General features: G+C 37.1%; 1 protein-coding gene across 3 annotated transcripts in view; it reads left to right on the top strand.

Moving 5' to 3' along the window:
* LOC123878785 (AT-rich interactive domain-containing protein 5B-like) overlaps positions 1 to 25096 on the top strand; it is a 70051-nt gene that overhangs the window by 3680 nt on the left and 41275 nt on the right. For all 3 annotated transcript variants that reach the window (XM_045926109.1, XM_045926108.1, XM_045926107.1), the window contains exons 2-3: positions 12784 to 12925; positions 13321 to 13430. In XM_045926109.1, the coding sequence (XP_045782065.1) occupies positions 12784 to 12925; positions 13321 to 13430 (252 nt within the window). The remainder of the gene's footprint in view (positions 1 to 12783; positions 12926 to 13320; positions 13431 to 25096) is intronic.

Genomic DNA, 25096 nt, shown 5'->3' with positions numbered 1-25096 from the left:
CCGTAAGAACCTGTACAAGGTGGAACGTGAGTGCTCCATGCTTCCTCTTCGTCCAATCCTCGAGGATGGGATGGATAGCTTCGATAATCTTATGACCAGCAGTGGGTTACTCGAGCCTCCTCTGCCAATGGAAGAGGAGTTAAACTAACCTAACCTAAGGCCCTCCCCGCGCACGTACGCGCCCCTGCCAACGGCCGCGGTCCAATTTATCAAATTGCCCGGCTACAAGTAGGGAATTATTCATACTGCCCGGTCCAAGTGATAAATTCAAGCTATCTTAAACACTGACTTATTACATGGACCACGGGCCGTTGGGCATTATTAATAATGGCCGGTCGAAGTGATAAATTAATCACTATGCCCATCGCTCTTGGGCATTATTAATAATGGCCGGCCCTTATTAATAATGCCCAGTTAATCACGTTGCCCGTAACATATATATTTACGTGTAAACAACTCTACCTATTCCGGTTTATAAGATACAGCCAACTGACAGACGGATAGATGGAGCGGAGACTGAGTAACAGTGTCCCGTTGGCAACTTCCAGTTACGGAACCCTAAAAAGTGGAAGTTTCAAATAATGTTGAAGAGAAACAAATTGGTTTACCGTCAACCTTGTTAATCTTAAAATTATTGTTTCATTATTTTACTACGGATCCCTAAAAAGACAGACAACAGAATTTTTTGGTGATGTCGGTTAGAAGGCATCGTGTTTGCGATAAATCACACTATGATAAGGGCGAAAGTTTGTGTGTATGTGTGTGTGTATGTTTGTTACTCCTTCACGCAAAAATTGACGAATTTGACTGGAATTTGGAATGGAGTTAGATAATATCCTGGATTAGCACATAGGCTATTTTTCATCCCAGAAAGCCAAAGGATTTCCACGGGATTTCGAAAAAACTTAATCCACGCGGACGAAGTCGCGGGCATCAGCTAGTAAATAAATAAACAATGAAGCCCAAGTCAAAGAATGCAAAGCATCTTTTTCAAAAGTTTGTATTCATTTAAGGTCCTGTCAAATTACGTTTTTTGGCTGCCGATTCGAGTTAGCGGCTTCTTGTCGAGTTACAAGTCTAAGAGAAGATGTTGTATGTAAGGGGTTGGCCGAAAAAACAGTTTTTAGGGTCGCATTACTGTACATGTATGTTTACTATATTTAAATCGTATGATTTACCTACTCATATTTAGGTGAGCAAGAAAGGTAGCAGGCAAGTAGAGTATCAACTTACCCATAAATATTATATTATGTAAATGCGAAATTATGTTTGTTGTTCGTTTGTTCTTCAATCACGTTGCAACGGACCTTAAGACCTGAAGTGTGACATAGATAGGCTACTTTTGTCCTGGAAAAACATTGAGTTCCCATGGGATTTAAAAAAAACCTAGATCCACGCAGACGAAGTCGTGGGCATCAGTTACTAATATTATAAATGGGAAAGTGTTTGTTCGTTTTTCCTTCAATCACGTCGCAACGATGCAACAGATCGACATGATTTTATGCATGGGTATAGTTAAAGAGTGGCATAGGCTATATTTTATTCCGAAAAATCAGAGTCAGTGTTATATTATAACAATTAATCTATTACTAGTTTGACCCAGTGGTCCAATATTCTAGCTGATAGCAATATCCTCGCCCGTAGATTGGAGCTTCGCGAGCTTTTTGGCTGCTTTACAATTTAAATGTATAAGAGAGCGTAAAATTTCATAGGCGAACTGGGGGAGAGGGTTTATTTATTAAAAAATTGTTATTTTTATGAAAAAATTCACATTAACTTTCGCCACCTATACGTTGGGAATAGTTGGGATGGGTCAACTATACATAGCAATAAATCTATTTTTTCTTTTGACCGAGTGGTCCAATATACTAGCGGATGGCAATATCTTCTCCCGTAGATTGGAGGGCCGCGAGGCTTTTTGGCTGCTTTACAATTTAAATGTATGAGAGAGCGTAAAATTTCATTGTCAACCGCAACCTTCTCTCACGGCTCCCTTGAGTTGAGACTTACGAGCGAAAAAACTGTTTTCCTTATATAAAAAGCATTTTTATCACCTAATTGAGATTATTTATATGTTTAAGTGATTTTGTTAAGCGGTGATAGTAAAAAGAATACCCGGCTGAGGTTTTTGTGGGCTCTTCTCAGACCTGGGCGCGTTTGGAACCCTCGTTACGTAATATTTGAACGTTACAAGACAGAAACCTACCTAACTAACTCCCGCATAAAATTCTATAGATATAATGTAAATAAGTAAACACTTAATAGGCATATGTACTAACTAGAAATAAGTAGCTAAGCAAAACTGTAAAAGCTGTTTGTGTTCCAACAAAGAAAAGAAAAAAAACCGACCAAGTGCAAGTCAGACTCGCGCACCGAGGGTTCCGTACTCTGGTATTTTTCCGACATTTTACACGATAAATCAAAAACTATTATGCATAAAATTAATAAAAATCTGTTTTAGAATGTACAGTCAAGTACAAATGCTTTACGTCTTCGCTCGTGTTTATACATTTGGCACAGAATAAGGTCAATAACATTCATACGTAGACGCCATGTATACGGTGTGGAATATTGTCTTAGCATTAACACCTTTTTAGGGATCCGTACCTTAAAAGGAACCCTTATAGGATAACTACGTTGTCTGTCTGTCTGTCGTGTCTGTCAAGAAAACCTATAGGGTGCCACCCGTTGACCTAGAATCATGAAATTTGGTAGGTAGGTAGGTCTTATAGCACAAGTAAAGGAAAAAAACCGAAAACCGTGAATTTGTGGTTACATCACAAAAAATGTGTTTCAATTTTCAAAGTAAGATAACTATATCAAGTGATGGGTATCATATAAAAGGGCTTTAACTGTATATTCTAAAACAGATTTTTATTTATAATGGTTATTGGTTTATCGTGCAAAATGTCGAAAAAAAATACTCGAATACGGAACCCTCGGTGCGCGAGTCTGACTCGCACTTGGCCGGTTTTTTTGTTTAATACCAATTGAATACACAACTTTGATAAACCGGTCAAGTGCGAGTTGGACATGCACACGAAGGGTTCCGTACTTATCGTACAAGATATAACTCTATACTTACTTTTTTTTTTCTAGCGGCTATTTACAAATTTTTATTATTATTATTTTGTTGTTATAGCGGCAATAGAAATATACTATTTTTTTGAACTTCGTAACCGTAGACTGTTACGGTTCATGAGATACAGTCCGTTGACAGACAGAGAGACGGAAGGACGGGCGGAAAACTGAGGTTTATTACATCAAGCAAATAAAGGATATGATTATTAGTAATAGGGTGTCGTTGGCAGTTGGCACCCTTCAAGCTTGGGACCCTAAAAACTAAGTTATCGGTACTTTCGGTGACTCATTTAAAAATACATGGTAAAAAAGGTTTTATCGATAAATTACTTAGTACATCTTAATTGTAATTTCACATCCCTTTTAAGTAATAGGTCATGGTTGTTTTCGAATTGTTAATTTTATTATTTATTCAGTTTATGTACCAAAAAAAAAACCGGCCAAGTGCGAGTCAGAGTCGCGCACCGAGGGTTCCGTACTCGGGTAATTAATCCGACATTTTGCACGATAAATGAAAAAAACTATTATGCATAAAAATAAATAAAAATCTGTTTTGGAATGTACAGGTAAAGCTCTTTCATATGATACCCCACTTGGTATAGTTATCTTTTTGTTTCTGATAGAATATATTATTATAAATAATTTTGTCGAAATTGGTCCAGTCGTTTAGGCATGCGAAGATAACAAACAGACAGACATATTAACTTTCACATTAATAAGGATTTGGTTGATTGATTGTGTCATTGGTTTATTAATTATAACACCATATTTGGTTCTCGTTGTCCGTTATCACGATTGATACGAGCACTGATAAGTGATAACTGATAACATATGCATACCGTTTGTATTCATATACAGCGTGTTTAATATTATATCGTAACACTAGATGATGCTCGCGACTCCGTCCGCGTGGATTTAGGTTTTTTAAAAATCCAGTGGGAATTCTTGAGTTTCCGGCATAAAAAGTAGCCTGGCACTCAAAAAAAAACCGGTCAAGTGCGAGTCAGACTCGCGCAACGAAGGTTCCGTACTCGGGTATTATTTTTTTTGACATTTTGCACGATAAATCAAAAACTGTTATGCATAAAAATAAATAAAAATCTGTTTTAGAATGTGCTGGTAAAGCCATTTCATATGATACCCCACTTGGTACAGTTATCTTACTTTGAAAATTGAAACACATTTTTTTTTTTAATGATGTAACCACAAATTCACGGTTTTCAGATTTATTCCTTTACTTGTGCTTATAATACCTACCTACCTGCCAAATTTCATGATTCTAGGTCAACGGGAAGGTATTTCATGGTTCTATAGGTTTCTTGACAGACAGACAGACAGCAAAGTGATCCTATAAGGGTTCCGTTTTTCCTTTTGAGGTACGGAACTCTAAAAATAAGTATGTATTGTCAAACTTTGAATACCACTGCTACTATTTCTAAATACGGGTTCTGCATTACAAAGTATGCACTTAGGGTTGGCACTGCAGCAAAAATATTTTTGTCTTACTTATTTTATAGCCTACTAGAGCATGCCCGCGACTTCGCCCGCGTGGATTTAGGTTTTTAAAGATCCCGTGGGAACTGTTTGATTTTCCGGCATAAAAAGTAGCCTATGACCTTCCCCGGGATATAAGCTAACATTGTACCAAATTTCGTCAGAATCGGTTAAACTGTGGGGCCGTGAAAAGGTAGCAGACAGACAGACAGGCACACTTTCGCATTTATAATATTATACATATATAGTATGGATAATATTTTGACAGCCTCTCTGGCATTGTGGTAAGCGCTGTGGTCTTATAAGTGGAAGGTCCCTGGTTCCATTCCCGGGAGGGGTTTGGAATTTTATGATTTCTAAATTTCTGCTCTGGCCTGGTGGGAGGCTTCGGCCGTGGCTAGTTAACCAAGCGATTTAGCGTTCCGGTACGATGCCGTGTAGAAACCAAAGGGGTATGGGTTTAATGAGAACTGCCATACCCTTTCCAGGTTAGCCCGCTTCCATCTTGGACTGCATTATCACTGACCACCAGGTGTGATTGCAGTCAAGGGCTAACTTGTATATCTGAATAATTATAAATTTGGTATGAAAGTAGAGATAGGTAATAGGTTAGTAGGTATACTAGATTTAAGTAGGTACTTATGTCAAGAAAATCTACATAATATTATTAACTTTGTAAACCACAACAGCAGTATCACTTTTGTATGACAGGCTTCAAATTACTAAGCAATAGATTGCGTTCAGGGTTGTCACTCTTCATGTATATATTTTTTAATTTATGGAAGATTTTTCAATCGCCAAATAAGTTTTATCTGAGGAATTTTAGGATTTGACAGTTTTTGTATAGTAAATCTGTCAAAACGTCAAATTTATTCCTTAGATAAACGGTTTGACGGTTTAAAAATCGGTCCTATGTGTACCTGCTATTATCGATTTTAGCCCTGTTTAACGATTTTTTTATCATAATAACAATCCTATACGGAACTACGATTTGATGAAATTGGTTAAGATGTGTATTGACTATTGATCGCTTATAATTTCGTTGGTCGAATCGATTAACCCAAAGTTGATATCCATTCTTGTAATATCAAAAATGCGACAGTGTGTTTCTGACGAAAGAGCTAACATTCCGGGACAAGACAATAATTTATCCCGGAGAAAGAGAGACGAAGACAGAGAAGAGAGAGAAGCACAAATCAAAGAATTTACACGGAATTAAAAAAAAAATAAGCGCATGAAGTCGCGGGCGTCATTTAGTATATTTCATAAAACACAAAAGGTATGACAAGCGAAATAATATATTTTATTCAGAAACAAGTACAGCTCTTGACTGAAATCTCACCTGGTGGTAAGTGATGATGCAGTCTAAGATGGGAATGGGCTAACCTGGAAGGGATATGGCAGTTCTCATTAAACCCATACTCCTTTGGCTTCTACACGGCATCGTACCTGAACTTTGCCCTTAGGGTGGTAATAAGCCACGGCCGAAGCCTCCAACTAGACCGTTTAGTTCAATTAAATGAAACTAAATATTTAGCAACTTTGACAACCTCTGCGCCACTATCACTAAATACGGGTCTCGCATTACTGAGCTTGTGCTCAGGGTTGTGCACATATCTGAAAATAATTTTCTATTCTGACCGACTTTAAAGAAGGAGGTTATGTATTCGATCCGTATGTATATATGTATGTCTACGTTTATCTCGAAGACTAATGGACCGATTTTGATAAGTTTTCAACATCGTAACTTAAGTACTTTCAGGAAGGTTGTCGTAGCGTTAGTCTGCGTGGATTTAGGTTTTTAAAATCCCATGGGAACTCTTTGATTTTCCGCGATAAAAAGTAGTCTAAGTCACTATCCAGGTTTTTAACTACATCCATACAAAATCGTGCCAATCCGTGGCTCCGTTGCGGCGTGATTGAAAGACAAACAAACAAGCAAACACATTTTTGCATTTATAACATAAGTATGATAGAGCCAAAACTGAGTCCTATCTAGTCGACTCAATAGTAAAATTAAAATGTGGAATTATTTTTACCAACCCTAGCTTTTTATCGTGTTCCCTTAAAAGTGAAACAGAAATACTAAACACCTGTGTCAGAGCGAGATAGCTGTTATGACCCTTACATCAACCTGTAGTCTGATTTGAACTTTATTTACCTCATAGATTAGAACTAAAATTGTATGGCTTTTATCGTAAAGAAATCTTTGCCAGACGAAATTTTAATAATTTAAATCATACGTGTATACTGTATACGGTTATATTAGATTACAACTAAATGCTAAATATATAATATTAATATAATGAACTATGTAGTAGTATGTATGTACCTATGTAGTATGTATGTATGTATGTATGTTATTACCTATAGTGTGAAGAAACTTGCATGCCTGAGAGTTCTCCATAATGTTCTTACTAGATGTTGCCCGCGGCTTCGCCCGCGTGGATTTCGGGTTTTTAAAATCCCATAGGATTTCTTTGATTTTCCGGGATAAAAAGTAGCCTATGTGCTAAGCCAGGATATTATCTATCTCCATTCCAAATTTCAGCCAAATCCATTCAGTAGTTATTGCGTGAAAGAGTAACAAACATACACACACAAACACACACACACACACATACAAACTTTCGCCTTTATAATATTATAGTGTGATACTTAGGTCTACCAATCCGCACTGGGCTGGCGTGGTGGACAATAATCTAAACTCTTCGCATTCTCGACCTCTCTGGCGTAGCGTTGTGGTAAGCGCGGTGGCCTTATTAGTGGGAGCTCCCGGGTTCGATTCTGGTCTGGTGGGAGGTTTCGGCCGTGGCTAGTTACCACCTTACCGGCAAGGATGTGCCGCCAAGCGATATACCGTTCCAGTACGATGCCGTGTAGAAACCAAAGGGGTATGGGTTTAATAAAAACTGACGTACCCCTTCCAGGTTAGCCTTCTTCCATCTTATACTGCATCATCACTTACCACCAGGTGAGATTGCAGTCAAGGGCTAACTTGTACCTAAATATTAAAAAATATTCAGAGGGGAGACTCGTGTTCAGTAGTGGCCCAGTTTGTATAGGTGATGATGAGACTACTGCGTCGGGAGTAAACAAGCAAACCCGTGTTCATCTGCTAGTCGTTCAGTAGTTGCTACGAACGAGGTCGTAGGCTGGTCATTAGTTGTATCATAGTTGTATACTAGTTGTATACTAGTAGTAGTAAATATCAAGATATTACGGGATACATCATTGGGTAACAGACAGGACAAAGCGGCAAGCCTAAATCGAGAAAAAGCCAATGGGCTTCTTTTCATTTCGTTCGACCATCTAATGGTCTTCCAACGCTGCGTTTCCCAGTACGAGGTTGCCAGACCCCAATCTAGCACTTTGGGAAGTTCTAACAGTGTGTAAGTCTTTTTGGTGGGTTTTTAACCCCCGACCCAAAGAGGGGTGTTATGTTTGACGTGTGTATCTGTGTATCTCCTAAACTAATAACCCGTTTTTAATTTAGTTTTTTTTTGTTTTAATGGTGGCTTGATCGAAAGTGTTCTTAGCTATAATCCAAGAAAATCAGTTCAGCCGTTTGAAAGTTATCAGCTCTTTTCTAGTTACTGTAACCTTCACTTGTCGGGTGTGTTATTTTTTAATTTACACTTGTAACATTTGCCGTTTGATGAAGATAGTTCACCAGCTTTCATTCGACCAATCACACTCATATTAACGTCTTTTATTTCGTCAGTAATTTCATTTGAAATCCTTTTTCTAAATCATCAAGGGAGTTTTCATCCAGGGTTGCTAACGAATTTCTTATACTTACAGTTTTAATACTCTCCTAAAGGTAGGTAAAGTAGACTTTTTTGACTTACGCGCTGTTAGAATTTCACTCAATTTTTACTATATAATAATAATAAAAGAGTCTTATTAGCAACTCTACTCTTTAAGTATCTCTATATACAAACCAGAGCATCGTCCAAAGACAAATCTAAAAATAGATGATGACAGACAAAATAGGTATCATACCTAACGAAGCATTGTCATACTTTAATGAGCCGTGATGGCGGAGTGGTTAACGTGGCTTCCGCACCAGGAGTCGCGGGTTCTATGTCTAAGCAAACACCTCTGAATTAGGGCTTGAAAATCGGACTATTTTTCAGCTCCGGAGTTTTGATGCTGAGTCTTCCAAGTCCGGAGATCCGGAGTTACAAAGCTTCACAAAAAAAATTGAATGCAATTAACTAATGCGTTTGATTTGAATATATTTTGTTGCACTTGAATAAATATTCAGAAATAAAACAAATCAGTTATAAATTGTTTCATTTTTATTTAACTTTATTTTACGACCTGGTAAAATTATTAGTAAGATTTTTCTTTTACATTTTTTGTTATGTTTCCTATCGATAAAATTGGATAAATTTTACCTTATTTCATAAGTATAATTTATGAAGACTGAGGTTATGTTCACGGAAACTCCGGTTTCACAAACGAGCCTGTAATCTTTCAAAGCTCCGGAGTTTCATCAAAACCGGAATTCCGGAGTTCAAGCCCTACCCGTGATGGCATAGTGGTTAACGTGGATTCTTTACCAAGAGTCGCTCTGTCTTAGCAAACACCTCTGAATATTTTCAACTCGAGCCTCAATAGCTCAATATAATATGGACAAATAGTCCATCCATACTAATATTATAAATGCGAAAGTGTGTCTGTCTGTCTGTCTGCTACGCTTTCACGGCCCAACCGCTGAACCGATTTTGATGAAATTTGGTACAGACATGGGATACATCCCGGGGAAGCACATAGGCTACTTTTTATCCCGGAAAATCAAAGAGTTCCTACGGGATTTTAAAAAACCGTAATCCACGCGGGCGAAGCCGCGGGCATCCTCTAGTATAATATTATAAATACGAAAGTGTGTTTGTTTGTTAATTTGTCCTTCAATCACGTCGCAACGGATCAACGTGATTTTTTTGTATATGTGTAGGTAAATACCTGGAGAGTGATGATATGGGCTACTTTTTTCCGGGAAATCAAAGAGTTCCCACGGAATTTGAAACCTAAATCCACGCGAATGAAGTCATGGGTAGGTTATATATATATAGGTATATTCCAAGTACCTAACACTATTGTACTCCTTTTGATGGCCAGAATTGTTAGATTTGTAAGATGATATAAAGTAAACTTAAAACTAAAGCTACGAGGGTTTCAAACGCGCCCAGGTCTGAGAAGAGCCCATTACAAACTCAGCTGGGTGCCATATCCAATACACATACCTAAAGTTGGTTAAAACTAAAAACGTTTAGAACGTTTTTAAAGATATCGTTTTGGAGTTTGAACTGATAGTGTGAAGGTGAGGGCACACTTGCTGTTATTTTTTTGATTTTTTGTTCATGGACACATTTAAATTTTTTTTTGTGATGTAACCACAAATTCACGGTTTTCGGATTTTTTTCCTTTACTTGTGCTATAAGACCTACCTTCCTACCAAATTTCATGATTCTAGGTCAACGGGAAGTACCCTATAGGTTTCTTGACAGACAGACAGACAACGAAGTGATCCTATAAGGGTTCCTTTTTGTCTTTCGAGATACGAACCCTAGGAACCCTAAAAATGCTTTAGTAAGTGTGTGATGACCCTTACAATATGTCGGCCTCAGTCGCGAAGCCCCGAGCTGTTTCAATTTTATACTTATTGATTCGGCGCTCGTCCTACCGGTAGCGTTAGCAAAAAACATCATAAAGTCAAAGTCAAAGTTAAAGTCAAAATATTTTATTCAAAGTAGGTACAATAGCCCTTTTGATGGTCAAAATTGTTAAATTTTTAAGTACGGAACCCTCGGTGCGCGAGTCTGACTCGCACTTGGCCGGTTTTATATCTATCTTCAGACTGGGCAAAGATATCAACTGCATCAAAGTTTTTGTTACATGTCGACGCATAGGTGACCGTGCTTTATAATTCAAAGGTCAAAACTTTTTACCCATCATTCAACCAATCGCTGACCCATGGTATTGACTACTGAGCTAAGTGGTTTGCCGGCCCACTACTGAACACAGGTCTCTTCTTAGAATAAGAAGGGAATGGAAATCACCATAATCCACCACGCTGGCCTAGTGCGGATAGGTTTTTTTTTTTAATTATATAGACTAGCGCTTGGCTGCAATCAGACCTGCTAGCAAGTGATGATGCAGCCTAAGATGGAGCGCGCTTGCCTAAAAGTTGCCTATTCACTCTTGACTTGAAGCTACCCATATTATAGGTGGAAGGGAAAACTGATGCCGGAAGGGGGTTCCATATCCTAGCGGTTCGGATAAGAAAAGAGGAAATCGCTTCGTACGTGTTTGAGGAATTTCATCTACGGTGGAGTAAAAAAAAATAGTTATATGTATTTATTTTGCTAACGGTACCGTTCGCCGTGAAAAGGCAACATCCGGCTTCGAGATTGTCATTGGTTCAACATTTTGAACTCTGTCGTGTTGCTCGTTTAATTGTAGTGAACCGTTTACCGAGGAATTGATTAGTGCACTGCAATCCCAGCTTCCCACCGCTGGGCAAATTATATGACCACAATATTAGTTATATTGTAAGGAAAAGTTAGCCGGCATTTTTATGAACTGGGATGATGCATGCCTACGTCCAAAATATATTGAAATACTAGATGATGTCCGCGACGCGATGTTTTTGAAAACTCTGCTTTTCCGGGACAAAAGTTGCCTATGTCAATTTCCGGGACGCAAGCGACCTCTGAACCAAGTTTCACATAAATCAGTTAAAAGGATGGACCTTTTAGAATCCCGTTGGAACTCTTTGACTTTTCGGGATAAAAAGTAAGTAACCTATGTCCTTCCCCGGGATGTAAGCTAGACAGACACACTTTCGCATTTATTATATTAGCATGAGTATGTTAGATTTTCATATGTATTTGCTGACGCTACACAACAAAATGGCCGCATCCGTTCGTCGCATCGCTCGCGTGCTCGTTTGATTTACTCTAAACTTATAAGTTTGATTTTATTGTCCTCCATCGAACTTAGATATACTAGCTCAGTTGGCCTGACTCTGCTTGCGTGCCTCGGAAACTCCCTACTCTATAGAGAGAACCTACCATCATGCAAATTCTCAAGTTTGTAGATCAACCGGTTTGACCTATGTTGTACAGATGGAAATGATTGCTACTTTTAAATCATTTTATGATTATTTTCACAGTGATTTCACTTGTGAAATTTCACTTGCAATGATTGTTTGATTTACACTAAACTTATAAGTTTGATTTAATTGTGCTCCATCTTAGATATACTTATATCTATATAGATATAAAACTTAGATATACTAGCTCAGTTGGCCTGGCTGCGCTCGCGTGCCTCAGAAACTCCTTACTCTATAGAGACAAACTACCACCGTACAAATCCTCAAGTTTGTAGTTTAAGCGGTTCTACCTATCTTGAAGAGATGGAAATTATTGCTACTTTTTAACCCCCGACCCAAAAAGAGGGGTGTTATAAGTTTGACGTGTGTATCTGTGTATCTATCTGTGGCATCGTAGCTCCTAAATTAATGAACCGATTTTAATTTTTTTTTTTTTTTTGTTTGAAGGTGGCTTGATCGAGAGTGTTTTTAGCTATAATCCAAGAAAATCGGTTCAGCCGTTTAAAAGTTATCAGCTCTTTTCTAGTTACTGTCACCTACACTTGTCGGGGGTGTTATAAATTTTTAATTTACACTTATAAATCATAATTTTCTCAGTGATTTCACAGGTGAAATATCACTGGCAATGATTTGTAGACGCATTTCATGTGACTTCTCTTATGATTTCTATTAAAATATTGTCACCATAATCATCATCTTCGGGCCACTACTGAGTACGGGTTCTCTATCAGAATGAGAAGGGTTTACGCGATGATTGGCAAACTTCAAACATTTTTGAGAACATTATGAATAACTCTTGTCTTCCTATAGGTTCCTTACGATATTTTCCTTCATCGTTACGAGTTAAATTAGTTTTTGAAAAAATCTACTTCTATTTTCTCAAATGCTACCTGTGAAATGTTCAATCCTTCCATCTTTTGTTTTAAATTCTTATAGGCTTTAAAACTAAATTTAAATAGATAATAATGATTGTTTATATATAGTATTTTAACTTTAAGTTATATTTAATAATCCCTATTGTAAAATTAGTGAAGAAATAAAAGGCTTTTTTATTTTATTTATTTATTTAGTAATGATTGTTACAGTTGGTTGGAACGCCGTGCGGTCAACACGGACAATACACGTTCTACAAGGCGATCCGACTGACAGGCCCCGGGGAGAGGATATACGCCATCGGAGACTTCTTCTTCGTCAGGATATGGCAGGACTCCGAGCTAGTTTCCATTGGTGAGACAAAAATTATACGCTCGCTGCGCTCATTTATTTTCTATACGTATTTCCGACGCTAAAGTAAGTTTCAACGTGAAACACGGACAAACTAAAATGAAGATAACTGCTGTTTTGAAATCGTTTTATCTATTTTTATCCTTCACTAGTTTATACCTGTGACTTCGTCTGCATGGACTACACAAATTTTTTAACACCCCTCCTTATAGGTTGAATTTTCAAAAATCCTTCTTAGCGGATGTCTACGTTATAATAGTTGCGTGCCTTTCAACCCAATCCGTCCAGTAGTTTGAGTATGTTAATAAATCAGTCAGTCAGTCAGTTAGAAAAAGGTGCTCAACACTATGCTGTATGCCTTGATACACAGCTAGTCTAATCAGTGTTCTTGTTTCTAGGTGAACTGCAACTCCTATGGACGGACCGAGTCTCCGACCAGACCCTGGTCTCCCTGAGGCTGTACTTCCTTCCCGAGAACACGCCAGACGGCAGGGGCTTACATGGAGAGGTCAGTGATCTTATTTATTGCCACTTGCCTGTTGGCTCCGGCCGAGGTTAGCTACCAACGGGGATGATTACGACTTTGCGCCATATTCATAACTAGCTGTGCCCGCGACTTCGTTCGCGTGGAACGGCTCTCAGCGCGCTTTATATAGCCACTGACGCTCAGGCGCGAGGCGTGTAGTACGTACTCTGTACGTTAAAAATGTTCGCCGTGATTCTTTAAATTGACATAACTTTTTTATTTATGAACCGATTGACATGAAATAAACACTAAATGTTAAGTGAAGCTTACTACAATATATTAGTGAAAACCGTATCCAAATCGAATAAGCCGTTTCTGATATTAGCGTGCACAAACACACAGACAAACAGACAAAAAAAAAAATAATTACAATTTCGGGTTCGGCATCGATATAATAACAACCCCTGCTACTTTTTTTTATATATTTCCATTGTACAGACACCACTTTTCTACAATTTTATTATAAGTATGTATAGATGAAATTAAATTGATTGAACTATAATTTCACAGGTGAAATTTCACAGGCAATGATTTTTCATATTATAGTAATCAACTGGGATGACTTTAAAATAAGCTCGGGTGAAGTGCGGGTGTGCGGGGCGCCCCCCCCGCCTCATACCCCGATTCCCATCTCAAGTCTCAACCTATCGCGGACTCTAGGTATCTACCTATTTTGGTTTGTCATTCCCGCCATATTGGTTTTGTCATGACGTCACAGGACAAGACAAAGCGAAACCCTTCTGAAACATAGACAAACAACGGTATCAGATAAACTAATTAGTAGGTATTTAGTTTACTACCTATAGGTATTTCACAACAAAATAATAAGACTGTATCTAATATCTAAATAATAATAAATAATTAATAAGAAGTTAAAAACGTTGTGAAAACCTCAAAAATCCGACCGTTTCTACGAAGTGCTGCGTCTCGCTCGCTCGCGTAGCGCCGTCTCCCTCTAATCCCTATTTGGTAACGCCAACTATTTCATGGATGAAATTACTGCTGGGGTGTGGTACAAGGCGTGAGATGTAGCGATTTTGATGGCGATTTTTTTAATAAAAATTGCAATTTTGTGAGTAAAATTTTTTTGAATAAAAATTGCATCCGTGGATAAAGACGGATGGCGCAAGTCGACCGGCATATCCAATACAAGATAAAATTGAAAACTAAAACCCGACTGCGATCGTCGTAATAAATGCTGAAATATTAGCGTAAAATTGTTTTCCTTTCGCTTGGTATATTTTAATGACATTTATATTCATGAGCTCAGAATTTTCTCCTCTTTCATTTGACATCCCACTCGATACGATAGCAAAAAAACAAATTTTAGAAACCTCCACTTTTTTGATGTAACGTCTGTTAGGTCAAGCAATTCTTATTAATGTAATAAGAAAAAGACAGACAAACATAATTTGATTTAAAACTGTAAGAACTAGTGACTTTAGGTGCCAGGCATTGAGTAGCACTAAAATTTAATCTTTGATTTCAAATTAACTCTCCGTTCCCTTTTAGCGATTTAAAAAAAAAGATTCAGATATTCTAAATTTAGTTTAGAAAAAGACCTAATTAGAAGAAAAAATAAAAATATCCAGTGGAAGTATTTATTCCACACTTGCACCAAACGCTAATACCATTCCGACGAGGTCAAAGCGAACTGTATCTTATTGCAACGGCATAAAGTCGAATATTAACTGAGGGGCCCGTCAAGTAATTGTGTAGTACGTTATGGGATTGTGTAGTGCGCCCGTGACGTTGTGATACTTTGTGTTTAGCTGTTTTTGTTTAAGGGGTTTAAAGTTGCGATTTGCAAGTTGTTTTTAACCCCCGACACAAAAAGAGGCGTGTTATCAGTTTGACGTGTGTATCTGTGTATCTGTGTATCTGTCTGTGGCATCGTAGCGCCTAAACGAATGAACCGATTTTAATTTAGTTTTTTTTTGTTTGAAAGGTGGCTTGATCGAGAGTGTTCTTAGCTACAATCCAAAAAAATTGGTTCAGCCGTTTAAAAGTTATCAGCTCTTTTCTAGTTACTGTAACCTTCACTTGTCGGGGGTGTTATAAATTTTTAATATACACTTGTTAGATAGTGTGGCCACAAGTGCATGCATGCATGTCCACGCAATAGCCGTACTCCAAGCAACGTGGATCAAAGCTGAAGTGGGAATGGGTAGGTCACATAGTTAAACTTTGATAAAAACCGACAGACGTTGGGGTCCCAAGGTGCTGGTATGGCGACCTTACATCGGAAATCGTGACGTTTGAAGATCCTACTATACAACACTAGCTTCTCCTTTCAGCAAAGGTTGCCTGGTAGAGATTGCTCCAAGCAATAAGGCCGCCTTTGCACACAATATTTTTTTCTGTTTTCTTCTTTCTGTGTTGTGTTCTTTTACATGTGTTTTTGTGTGCATTAAAGACTTCTTTCTATCTATTTACCCACCCCACTATGTACCAAACGATATCAAAGGAGTCGCAAGGAGGCGGCGTGAGACCGTGGAGTAGGTATTGAAGTCCTGACAAGATACCTATGTCCAGCTGTGGTCATCTATCGGTTGATGATGGTGATGATGATGATGAAGCAAGACCACCGGATGGGCGTCTCCTGCCCTGCTCCTGCGAGTTCCTACGTCCCGCATCCTTGGCACCTCCCGACTTAGGCATCAGGACAATATGACACCCAACCCAAGGATTATAACCAGATTTGACACTTATATCATCGAAAATACCTGTCAACTAGACTCAACTGTCTCAAAGCCGATGCTGAACAAGTGTGACCTTGGCCCACTGTAAAGGAAAAGGCCTGAAAGAATTAGTCCAGGTAACCAAGCTACATGTGGGGACTCGCCCGGGCAAGGAGATTCGGCCCCGAAACCCGTACCCTGATAGAGTTCAGACTATGGAGGAGACACTTCATCAAGCCACCACAACGCAAGTGCCAACAACAAGTATACATAGTTTGAATTAAATCGGAAGAATGATGCTCGAGTCTTAATAAATAAACAGACAGACAAATATTAACATATAAAAATTAATTAATTATTAGTAATATGTAAGAAGATTATTATTATTATGTACCTTGACCTATCATATTTATTTATCCGTGTACTTAAGCGTAAAGTTTTAATACATGTTAATTGACTAACAAGGTTCTGCTACTTTAATGATTTTACCGAAATTTATGTCATTTTAAGTTTAACTGTTTTACTACCAGTTTGAGATGGCTCTACATATTATAAAGTTTATTTATACTATGTAAAGTATGGTTATTACTACATTATGCCCGCGACTTTATCCGCGATGGTTTATGCTGAAAATCTCGTGGGAACACTTTGATTTTCCGGAATAAAAGTAGTTTATGTCACTCTCTAGACCTTTAACTACATCCACGCAAAATATAGCCGTTGCTCTATGTTGGTATGATTGAAGGACAAACCAACAACTTTTGCACTAGAATATGTATTTTTAACGTGAGAAACTTCGGCCGTGGCTTGTTACTACTGGAACACTAAATTGCTTGGCGGACACGACTTTGCCGGTAGCGTGATAACTAGCCACGGTCGTAACCTCCCAAAAAACCAGACCAGAGACAATTTAGAAAACCAAATTATCCCTACCGGGAATGCATCTCCCACTTATAAGACCACAGTCCTTAACACTGTGCCAGGTAGGTTATCACTGTGAAAGTTATTTGGCACCACCACCGGCAGCCTCAGACGCTGATCTTGGTGGATACTTCTACGGAGGAGACATATGATTCTTAAAAAAATCTGATTTATTCTCTAAGCTAATTTTCAGTCTTACCTAAAAAGTTAGGTTTAAAAAATGTAAGTTAAAATCTCTATCAGACGAACCCAGCGTAAAAACTTAGTTTGTAACAATCATGCACGTTACATCATGTTATCTCTACGATGCTCATTAATTACTACTGTGAACTTTGTAATTGATTATGACACTATGATGACATTTAGATAAAATGTAGTGCAATTGTAGTAAATTTCAATTGCGCCTGATAGCCATTGTATATAGAGCAATAAAAACCCAGTTTGATTTTTAAAAACCTGTTTTTTTTTTTTGTTCCGCGTAGATGTCAAATCACAGATTTTCCTGTATATAATAAACTAGCTATTTGCTACGTGGATTCAAAATTTTAAAATCATTACAGTTTTTTTAAAGAATGTCATAGTGGGATTCATAGAAATTCCATCCAAACGAAACCGGGCGACTCAGCTAGTGTTTATTTAAAACAGTTTTGTTAATCCACTAACTACTTAAACGACTAATTAATTATATAATTAAGCACACGAAAAGTATATTTTTCAAAGAAAGTTTAATTAAAAGTTTTGAAACGTTCGTTAACAGGTCAAGACTTTTTAGTTAAAGTACACAATACATTTGCTGCGATGCGCTCAAACTTACGGACACAGAAATGTGTAGAGAGGTTTTATTTTTGAATTTTTAATTGATATTTTCAAAAAATCGATATTCAAAAAGTATGTTAGGTTACTTGCTATTTTTCAAACAATTAATTGAAATGATATGCGTATAAAAGATAGCGTTGATTGATATTACATGTTGATAAATTAAGTATACATATAATGTTGTTTATATAATATGTTATATGACAGTAAAAAGATATATATGTATTTTCAATTTTCAAAGTAAGATAACTATATCAAGTGGGGTATCATATGAAAGGGCTTTACCTGTACATTCTAAAACAGATTTCCATTTATTTTAATGCATGATAGTCTTTGATTTATCGAGCAAATTGCCAGAATAAATACCCGAGTACCTACGGAACCCTTGGTGCGCAGTCTGACTCGCACTTGGCCGGTTTTAACGCATTATATGAGCTTTGCCCATCAATATAGCTAAGCAAAGTATTATAATATGGTTTATAACAGAGTTTCACATACAAATCTATACCCATAATCCATACTAATATTATAAATGCGAGTGTCTGTCTGTCTGCTAGCTTTTCACAGCCCAACAGTTTAACCGATTTTGATTAAAGGAACAGAGTTAGCTTACACCCCGGGGATGGACACACGAGTAGGCAACTTTTTATCCCGGAAAAGGAAGGAGTTCCCTTGTGATTAAAAAAAAAATTAATTCCACGCGGATGAAGTCGCGGCCATCATCTAGTATAACATAATAAAAATACGTAAAATCTGTATATATGTATGATTGAGGAGTTTCTCGATTGTGCTTATTAAAGAGTTAGGTCTGTATTGTACCTATCTTATCGCGTTCTCGTTCTGTGTAAATAACTGATAACGGGGTACCCTCGCGCGCACAAGTGCTATTGACTTAATTAATTTCAAAAAGTTAAACAGCAATAAAACCCGAATACTACCCGCGAACTGCCGATAGATCCATACTAATATTATAAATGCGAAAGTGTGTCTATCTGTCTGTCTGCTAGCTTTTCACGGTCCAACTGTTTAACCGATTTTGAAGTAATTTTGAAGAATTAGGTACAGAGTTAGCTTTTATCCCGGGGAAGGACCTAGGCTACTTTTTATCCCGAAAAATCAAAAAGCTCCCACAGGATTTTTAAAGGCCCATCCGTTTAATTGATTTGTATGCATAGGTAGCTTGCTTGCATTCCGAAAATTTGATATACTTAGACAACTTTTATCCCGGAAAATCAAAGAGTTCCCACGGGAGACTAATAAACTTGAATTCACGTGGATGAAATCGGAGGCATCATCTAGTTTAGTATAAAATTGTGCTTTTGTTCTGTCGCTCGGTGTATTTTAACATTAATACTATATTTATATTTATGAACTCAGAATTTTCTTTCTTTCATTTGACATCCCACTGGATACAATAGCAAAAAATAGTCTCTGAAAACTTGTGTCATCGAATGTCCACCGAAGTAATAATAATGATATTTTGTAAGTCGAACGATGTGAATACCTTTTTTAATGTCCCAGAGATAAGCCGCTCCGGGCAGGGCTTCTCAAACTTATTGATTCTTAGAGTTCAGTACTCGAAAGGCGCCAACGGGACCCTTGCGCCACCGCTGTATGTTCGTCTGGCCGTTCGTCTGCCAGTGGGCTCTATCTTGTTAACCGTTATTACAGTTCACGAGAAACAGGCCAAGGAGTTGAAATTTTAATAGATTAGAGTATTTCTATTGCCTCTATAAGAACAAATAATCAAAATGTCTGCCATGAAAAAAAATTAAAAAATAGTTATTTCTTGTACAATAGTACGGAACTCTTTGTGTGTGAGTTCGACTCGCACTTGGTTGTTTTTTAATGCCCCTAGAGATAAGCCGTGTGGGCAGTGCTTCTCAAACTTTAGTATTTTTACTCTTTATTATTATTTAATTTATCAAAAACTATGACTCGGATATAAAAAAAGAAATAGAATAAGAAAGAGGCCTTTGCCCAGCTGTGGGATTATGTAAAAATATCTTCTCATAAAATTAAAGTAAAAGTCCTGATTTATTCACTGACTCACTCTTCAACGTCCAGCCTAAACTCTTGGACCTAGAAAGCTGAAATTTTGCACAGAGCTTCCCTTTATAATGTAGACTAGGAATAAAGCAATGGTTTTGTCGAAATTCTCACGGGATAGGGAATAAAAAGGATTTGTGTTTTCGCTGAGAGGAGCATCGGACAGTCGCTAGCGTATACAGTAACACCATTGTCAAGAAACTTAACATTTTGCATGTAGGTTATCTGTAAGTGTAACTGAGACATAATTTTAATAAATTCAACGCCAAAGCTTTGAAAGCATAGCTCAAACTACTGGAAGGATCAGGCTGGGCATACAGATAGCTATTATGACGAAGTTTTTTTTGTATAAAAATAACGAGCAAACTAGCAGGCGGGTCACCTGATGTTAAGTGATTACCACCGCCCATGAACATTTGCAGCATCAGATGTACTGCCGATGCGTTGTCGGCCTTCCAGGAATTTTTGCTAAGAAAGGGTTTTTAAAAATTCAACCCCTAACGGGATAAAATAGGGTTTTGAAGTAGTAGTATAGTCGCGGGTAGAAGCTAGTAAATAAATTTATCGTATTTTTAATGAGCTACGGTACTATAAAAATTCAATCAACATAATTATTGTTGACATTTTAATGAAATTATAAATTAATTATTGAAATTGTTTGAATATAAAATTTATCTCAAGCATATATTATTATATCGAAATACTATTATCAAATTATTACATACAGAGAAAAAATCAGTCACACGCTAAAATTAACTTTACTTAAGAGTTAAGACACATTTAATACAAGTGTAAATTAAAAATTTATAACACCCCCGACAAGTGAAGGTTACAGTATTAACTAGAAAAGAGCTGATAACTTTCAAACGGCTGAACCGATTTTCTTGGATTATAGCTAAGAACATTCTCGATCAAGCCACCTTTCAAACAAAAAAAACCAAATTAAAATCGGTTCATTAGTTTAGGAGCTACGATGCCACATACAGATACACAGAGACACAGATACACAGATACACAGACACACAGATACACAGATACACACGTCAAACTCATAACACCCCTCTTTTTGGGTCGGGGGTTAAAAATCAACAATAAGTTACAGTTGACTGTTGTCGATTACAATAAAATAAGCTTACTCATTAATAGGAAAAAATTATGATTTTCCTCGTCTCTAATTCATTAAGTCATTGTTACGATATTAATATAAATATATATTGTTTTAATTGAATACTTTAATACTCAATTATGGCACTATATTGAAATAATGTTATTTTTAACATTAAGTGCAATGTATGCACTAGTATACAGTGTATAATTTTTGTAAATATAATGAATAGATATGAAAATATATGTTTGAATTAAACACTTTGATAAGAATATGACACCTTATATTGAATAGCTTGAAATCATATTATACTTTTATCACTGGTATGGTAAATATTTTTTGTAAATATTAATTTTTGGAACAGGTTATTTATGTAAATATTTTATTTTGTTCTCGAACTAGGTTGCTTTTAATAGGTAAAAGAGTATGTATAATATTATGTAGTCATTCTTCTGTGTAATGAAATATAGGTACAAGATAACAAATGACCCGATGGGAAATCTCATGGAATTTCTGAGATGTCTTAGACCTTAGTCATGCTAGGTAGGTACTTAATTTAATAGATGAACTGATTGTATAAAGAGATGTAGAAATAAATTGACCATAAGAAAATTTATTGACACCCTAACGAAATTCTTGATTTCCTTTATTTGCTTTTTTCTGAACTAATTAACTGCGAAGAGGTACAATCTATACTAATATTATAAAGAGGTAAAGTTTGTAAATTTTTTTGTAACAAGTAATCTCTGGGACTGCTGAACCGATTTTGAAAACAATAATAATAACGTTTATTTGCAAAAAAAAAATCACAAGGTATGCATGGACCCCTAACTCCCAAAAAAGTAGGTATTCACTGTGTTATGGGAGTTAGTGCCTACCCTGTTGCATTTGCTCTAATTTAACTCTTCTTTCACCATCTTTTACAATCATTGAAAATGTATGTATGTATGTATTTTTGTGCGAGGGAGAAGAAAGCTTAGGTACCCACAGGCCACAGCGCCTTAAATAGAATTTCAACGCGGATCAAGTCACAGGCACATGCTAGTTAAACTAATGATGATCTTGAGTAATGTAATATTGTATTACTGTTCAAGATAACGCCGATTGCATGCCATATTGATATATTGGTGTCGTTATTCGTAGAGAATGTTTTGATTTTAATCACGTACAACTGATAGGCAAATTTTTTTTAATGCAAAACAAAGATTTCTCGATTTGGTTAAAGTAAAAATTATTTAAAACTATATGAGGTTCACGACTTCGCCGGCGTGGATTTATGTTTTTTAAAATCCCTTAAGAACTTTTAGATTTTCCGGGTATAAAAAGTAGCCTATGTGTTAATCCAGGGTATAATCTATCTCCATTCCAAAGCCAAATCCGTACAGTAGTTTCTGCGTGAAAGAGTAACAAACATACACACATACACACAAACTTGCGCCTTTATAATATTAGTGTGAGTGTGATTTAGTATTGTTCTCATGTAAGTGAACTTTTGTTCTTTTTGAGAAAATAAACTCTGTAAACCTAACTTTACCTTAGAATTTTTTGATAATAATGCCGACTCCACAGCAGCGCTGTTCCAGCAATTATTTGACAGCGCATGGCTGCCAACGTTCACGGATTACATTTTTGAAGATCGCTATATAGATGACGTGTCGTTCGAAATTTGAATTTTATATTCGTCCGGAAATGGGTCAAATTAAAATACGTTCATTATGTTTATTAGATGTATTGACTGGCCTAACTTGTGGGTCTGGTTCAATAATCCATATTATGATCCATTTTTACCCGACTGCGGCAAAGTCAAAAGGAAGGGTTATGATTTTAGCAGTCTATGTATGTATGTTTGTATCCAGATTCTGTGTGTTCCACCGTAGCGCCTAAACTGAGCCGATTTTGATGAATGACGTGTCAATTGATTCGTTGTAAAGGTCCGGATGACATACGCTATATTTTTTATAAGGAAAATTGACCTAAAGGATGTTACATCAAAAAAAGTGGGGGTCTCCAAAAATATTTTTATGCCATTGTATCGAGTGGGATGTCAAATGAAAGAGGAGAAAATTTTGAGTTCTAGAGTATAAGTGTACAACAACATTAAAATATACCAAGCGACAGAAAAACAATTTTACTATAATATTTCAGCGTTTATTAAGACGATCGCAGTCGGGTTTTAGTTTTCAACTTTATCTTGTTCGAACTATGTGCCCTACAAAGCATATTCAAGTAATTGAATAATTTATTAAACTCTATCTGATTAGTTATTTTGCACTAGTCTTTTCTCGCGATATCGTCTGCATGGATAAATTATTTAATACCACACGACATATCGTACGACATTCGGTCGCACACTGTAAATCCAACATAAGTAAAATCGATATTTGGCAATAATTGATGTCTTGCTGTTTGTTGTGAAGTACCGTTTACAATTAGGAAATTAAATAAGGGTTTAAGTATCGAATAAGTATGTGCCATAGAATTATACTATTAATAATTAACAAGTGTAAATTAAAAATTTATAACACCCCCGACAAGTGAAGGTTACAGTAACTAGAAAAGAGCTGATAACTTTCAAACGGCTGAACCGATTTTCTTGGATTATAGCTAAGAACACTCTCGATCAAGCCACCTTTGAATCAAAAAAAACTAAATTAAAATCGGTTCATTAGTTTAGGAGCTACGATGCCACAGACAGATACACACGTCAAACTTATAACACCCCTCTTTTTGGGTCGGGGGTTAAAATAGTTCAAGTATGAGTCCGACTCCCACACAAAGGGTTCCGTACATAATACAAAATATATTAACACTAGAGGATGCCCGCGACTTCGTCCGCGTGGATTTAGTTTTTTAAAGATCCCGTGGGAACTGCTTGATTATCCGGGATAAAATGCCTATGTCAATTACAGGGACGCAAGCTACCTCGGTACCAAATTTCATATAAATCGGTTAAGTGGATGGGTCTTTAGGAATCCCGCGGGAACTCTTTGATTTTCCGGGATAAAAAGTAGCCTGTGGCCGTCCCCGGGATATAAGCTAACCCTGTACCTTTCGTCAGAATCGATTACACTGTTGGGCCGTGAAAAGGTAGCAGACAGACAGACAGACACACTTTCGTATTTATAAGATTAAGTATGGATTTTATTTAGTGATGTAAGCATAAATTCACGGTTTTAGGATTTTTGTCTTTACTTGTATTACAAGACCTACTTACCTGCCTTTTATGATTCTAGGTCAACGGGAAGTACCCTATAGGTTTCCTGACAGACAGACAAGTGATCCTATAAAGGTTCCTTTTGTCCCTTTGAGGTACGGAATCCTAAAAATTTTTCAAGTCGACTTCAACTCTACCTAATACAGTTCACGAGATACAAGCCCACTGACAGACTGACGGACGGACGGAAGGAAAACGGAGGCTTAGTAATAAGGTCTGTTGGCACTTGGAACCCTCAAAAATGAAAACTATAGTGAATCTCGTACATTTGACAACCCTAACAATATATTTTGAGCCCTAGAGGTTATTTAAGGTCATTCTATTAGAACAAAGTCACAGATAAATACTAGTGTTAAATGAAAAAACAGGTTTAAATTTCAATGCAGCCATTTGGGGCCAAGGGCGGACGTAGATATACACAAAAAGGTATAAAGTTACCTTATAACCTTACTAGCCGATGCCCGCGACTTCGCCTTGCCTAGGCAGCTAGGTAATCGAACTTCGAAGGTATTAGGTTTTAGGCATTTGGGTACCTTAGCTATTTAGTTAAATGGCCAGTTTAAAGTTCAAGTTATTTAAAACTAGCTGATTATCCGGGATAAAAAGTAGCCTATGTGCTAATCCAGGATATTATTTATCTCTGTGCTATCAGGATTAGCACATAGGCTACTTTTTATCCCGGAAAATCAAAGAGTTCCCACGGGATTTCGAAAAACCTAAATCCACGCGGACGAAGTCGCGGGCGTCAGCTAGTTTTAACTAACTCGAACTTTAAACTAGCCATTTAACTAAATAGCTAGGATACCTAAATGCCTAAAACCTAATACCTTCGATCACCTAGCCGCCTAGCCTAGGCGAAGTC

The sequence above is a fragment of the Maniola jurtina genome, chromosome 26, assembly GCF_905333055.1.
Source record: "Maniola jurtina chromosome 26, ilManJurt1.1, whole genome shotgun sequence".
Lineage (NCBI taxonomy): Eukaryota > Metazoa > Arthropoda > Insecta > Lepidoptera > Nymphalidae > Maniola > Maniola jurtina.
This window is presented reverse-complemented; position numbering and strand designations above follow the sequence as displayed.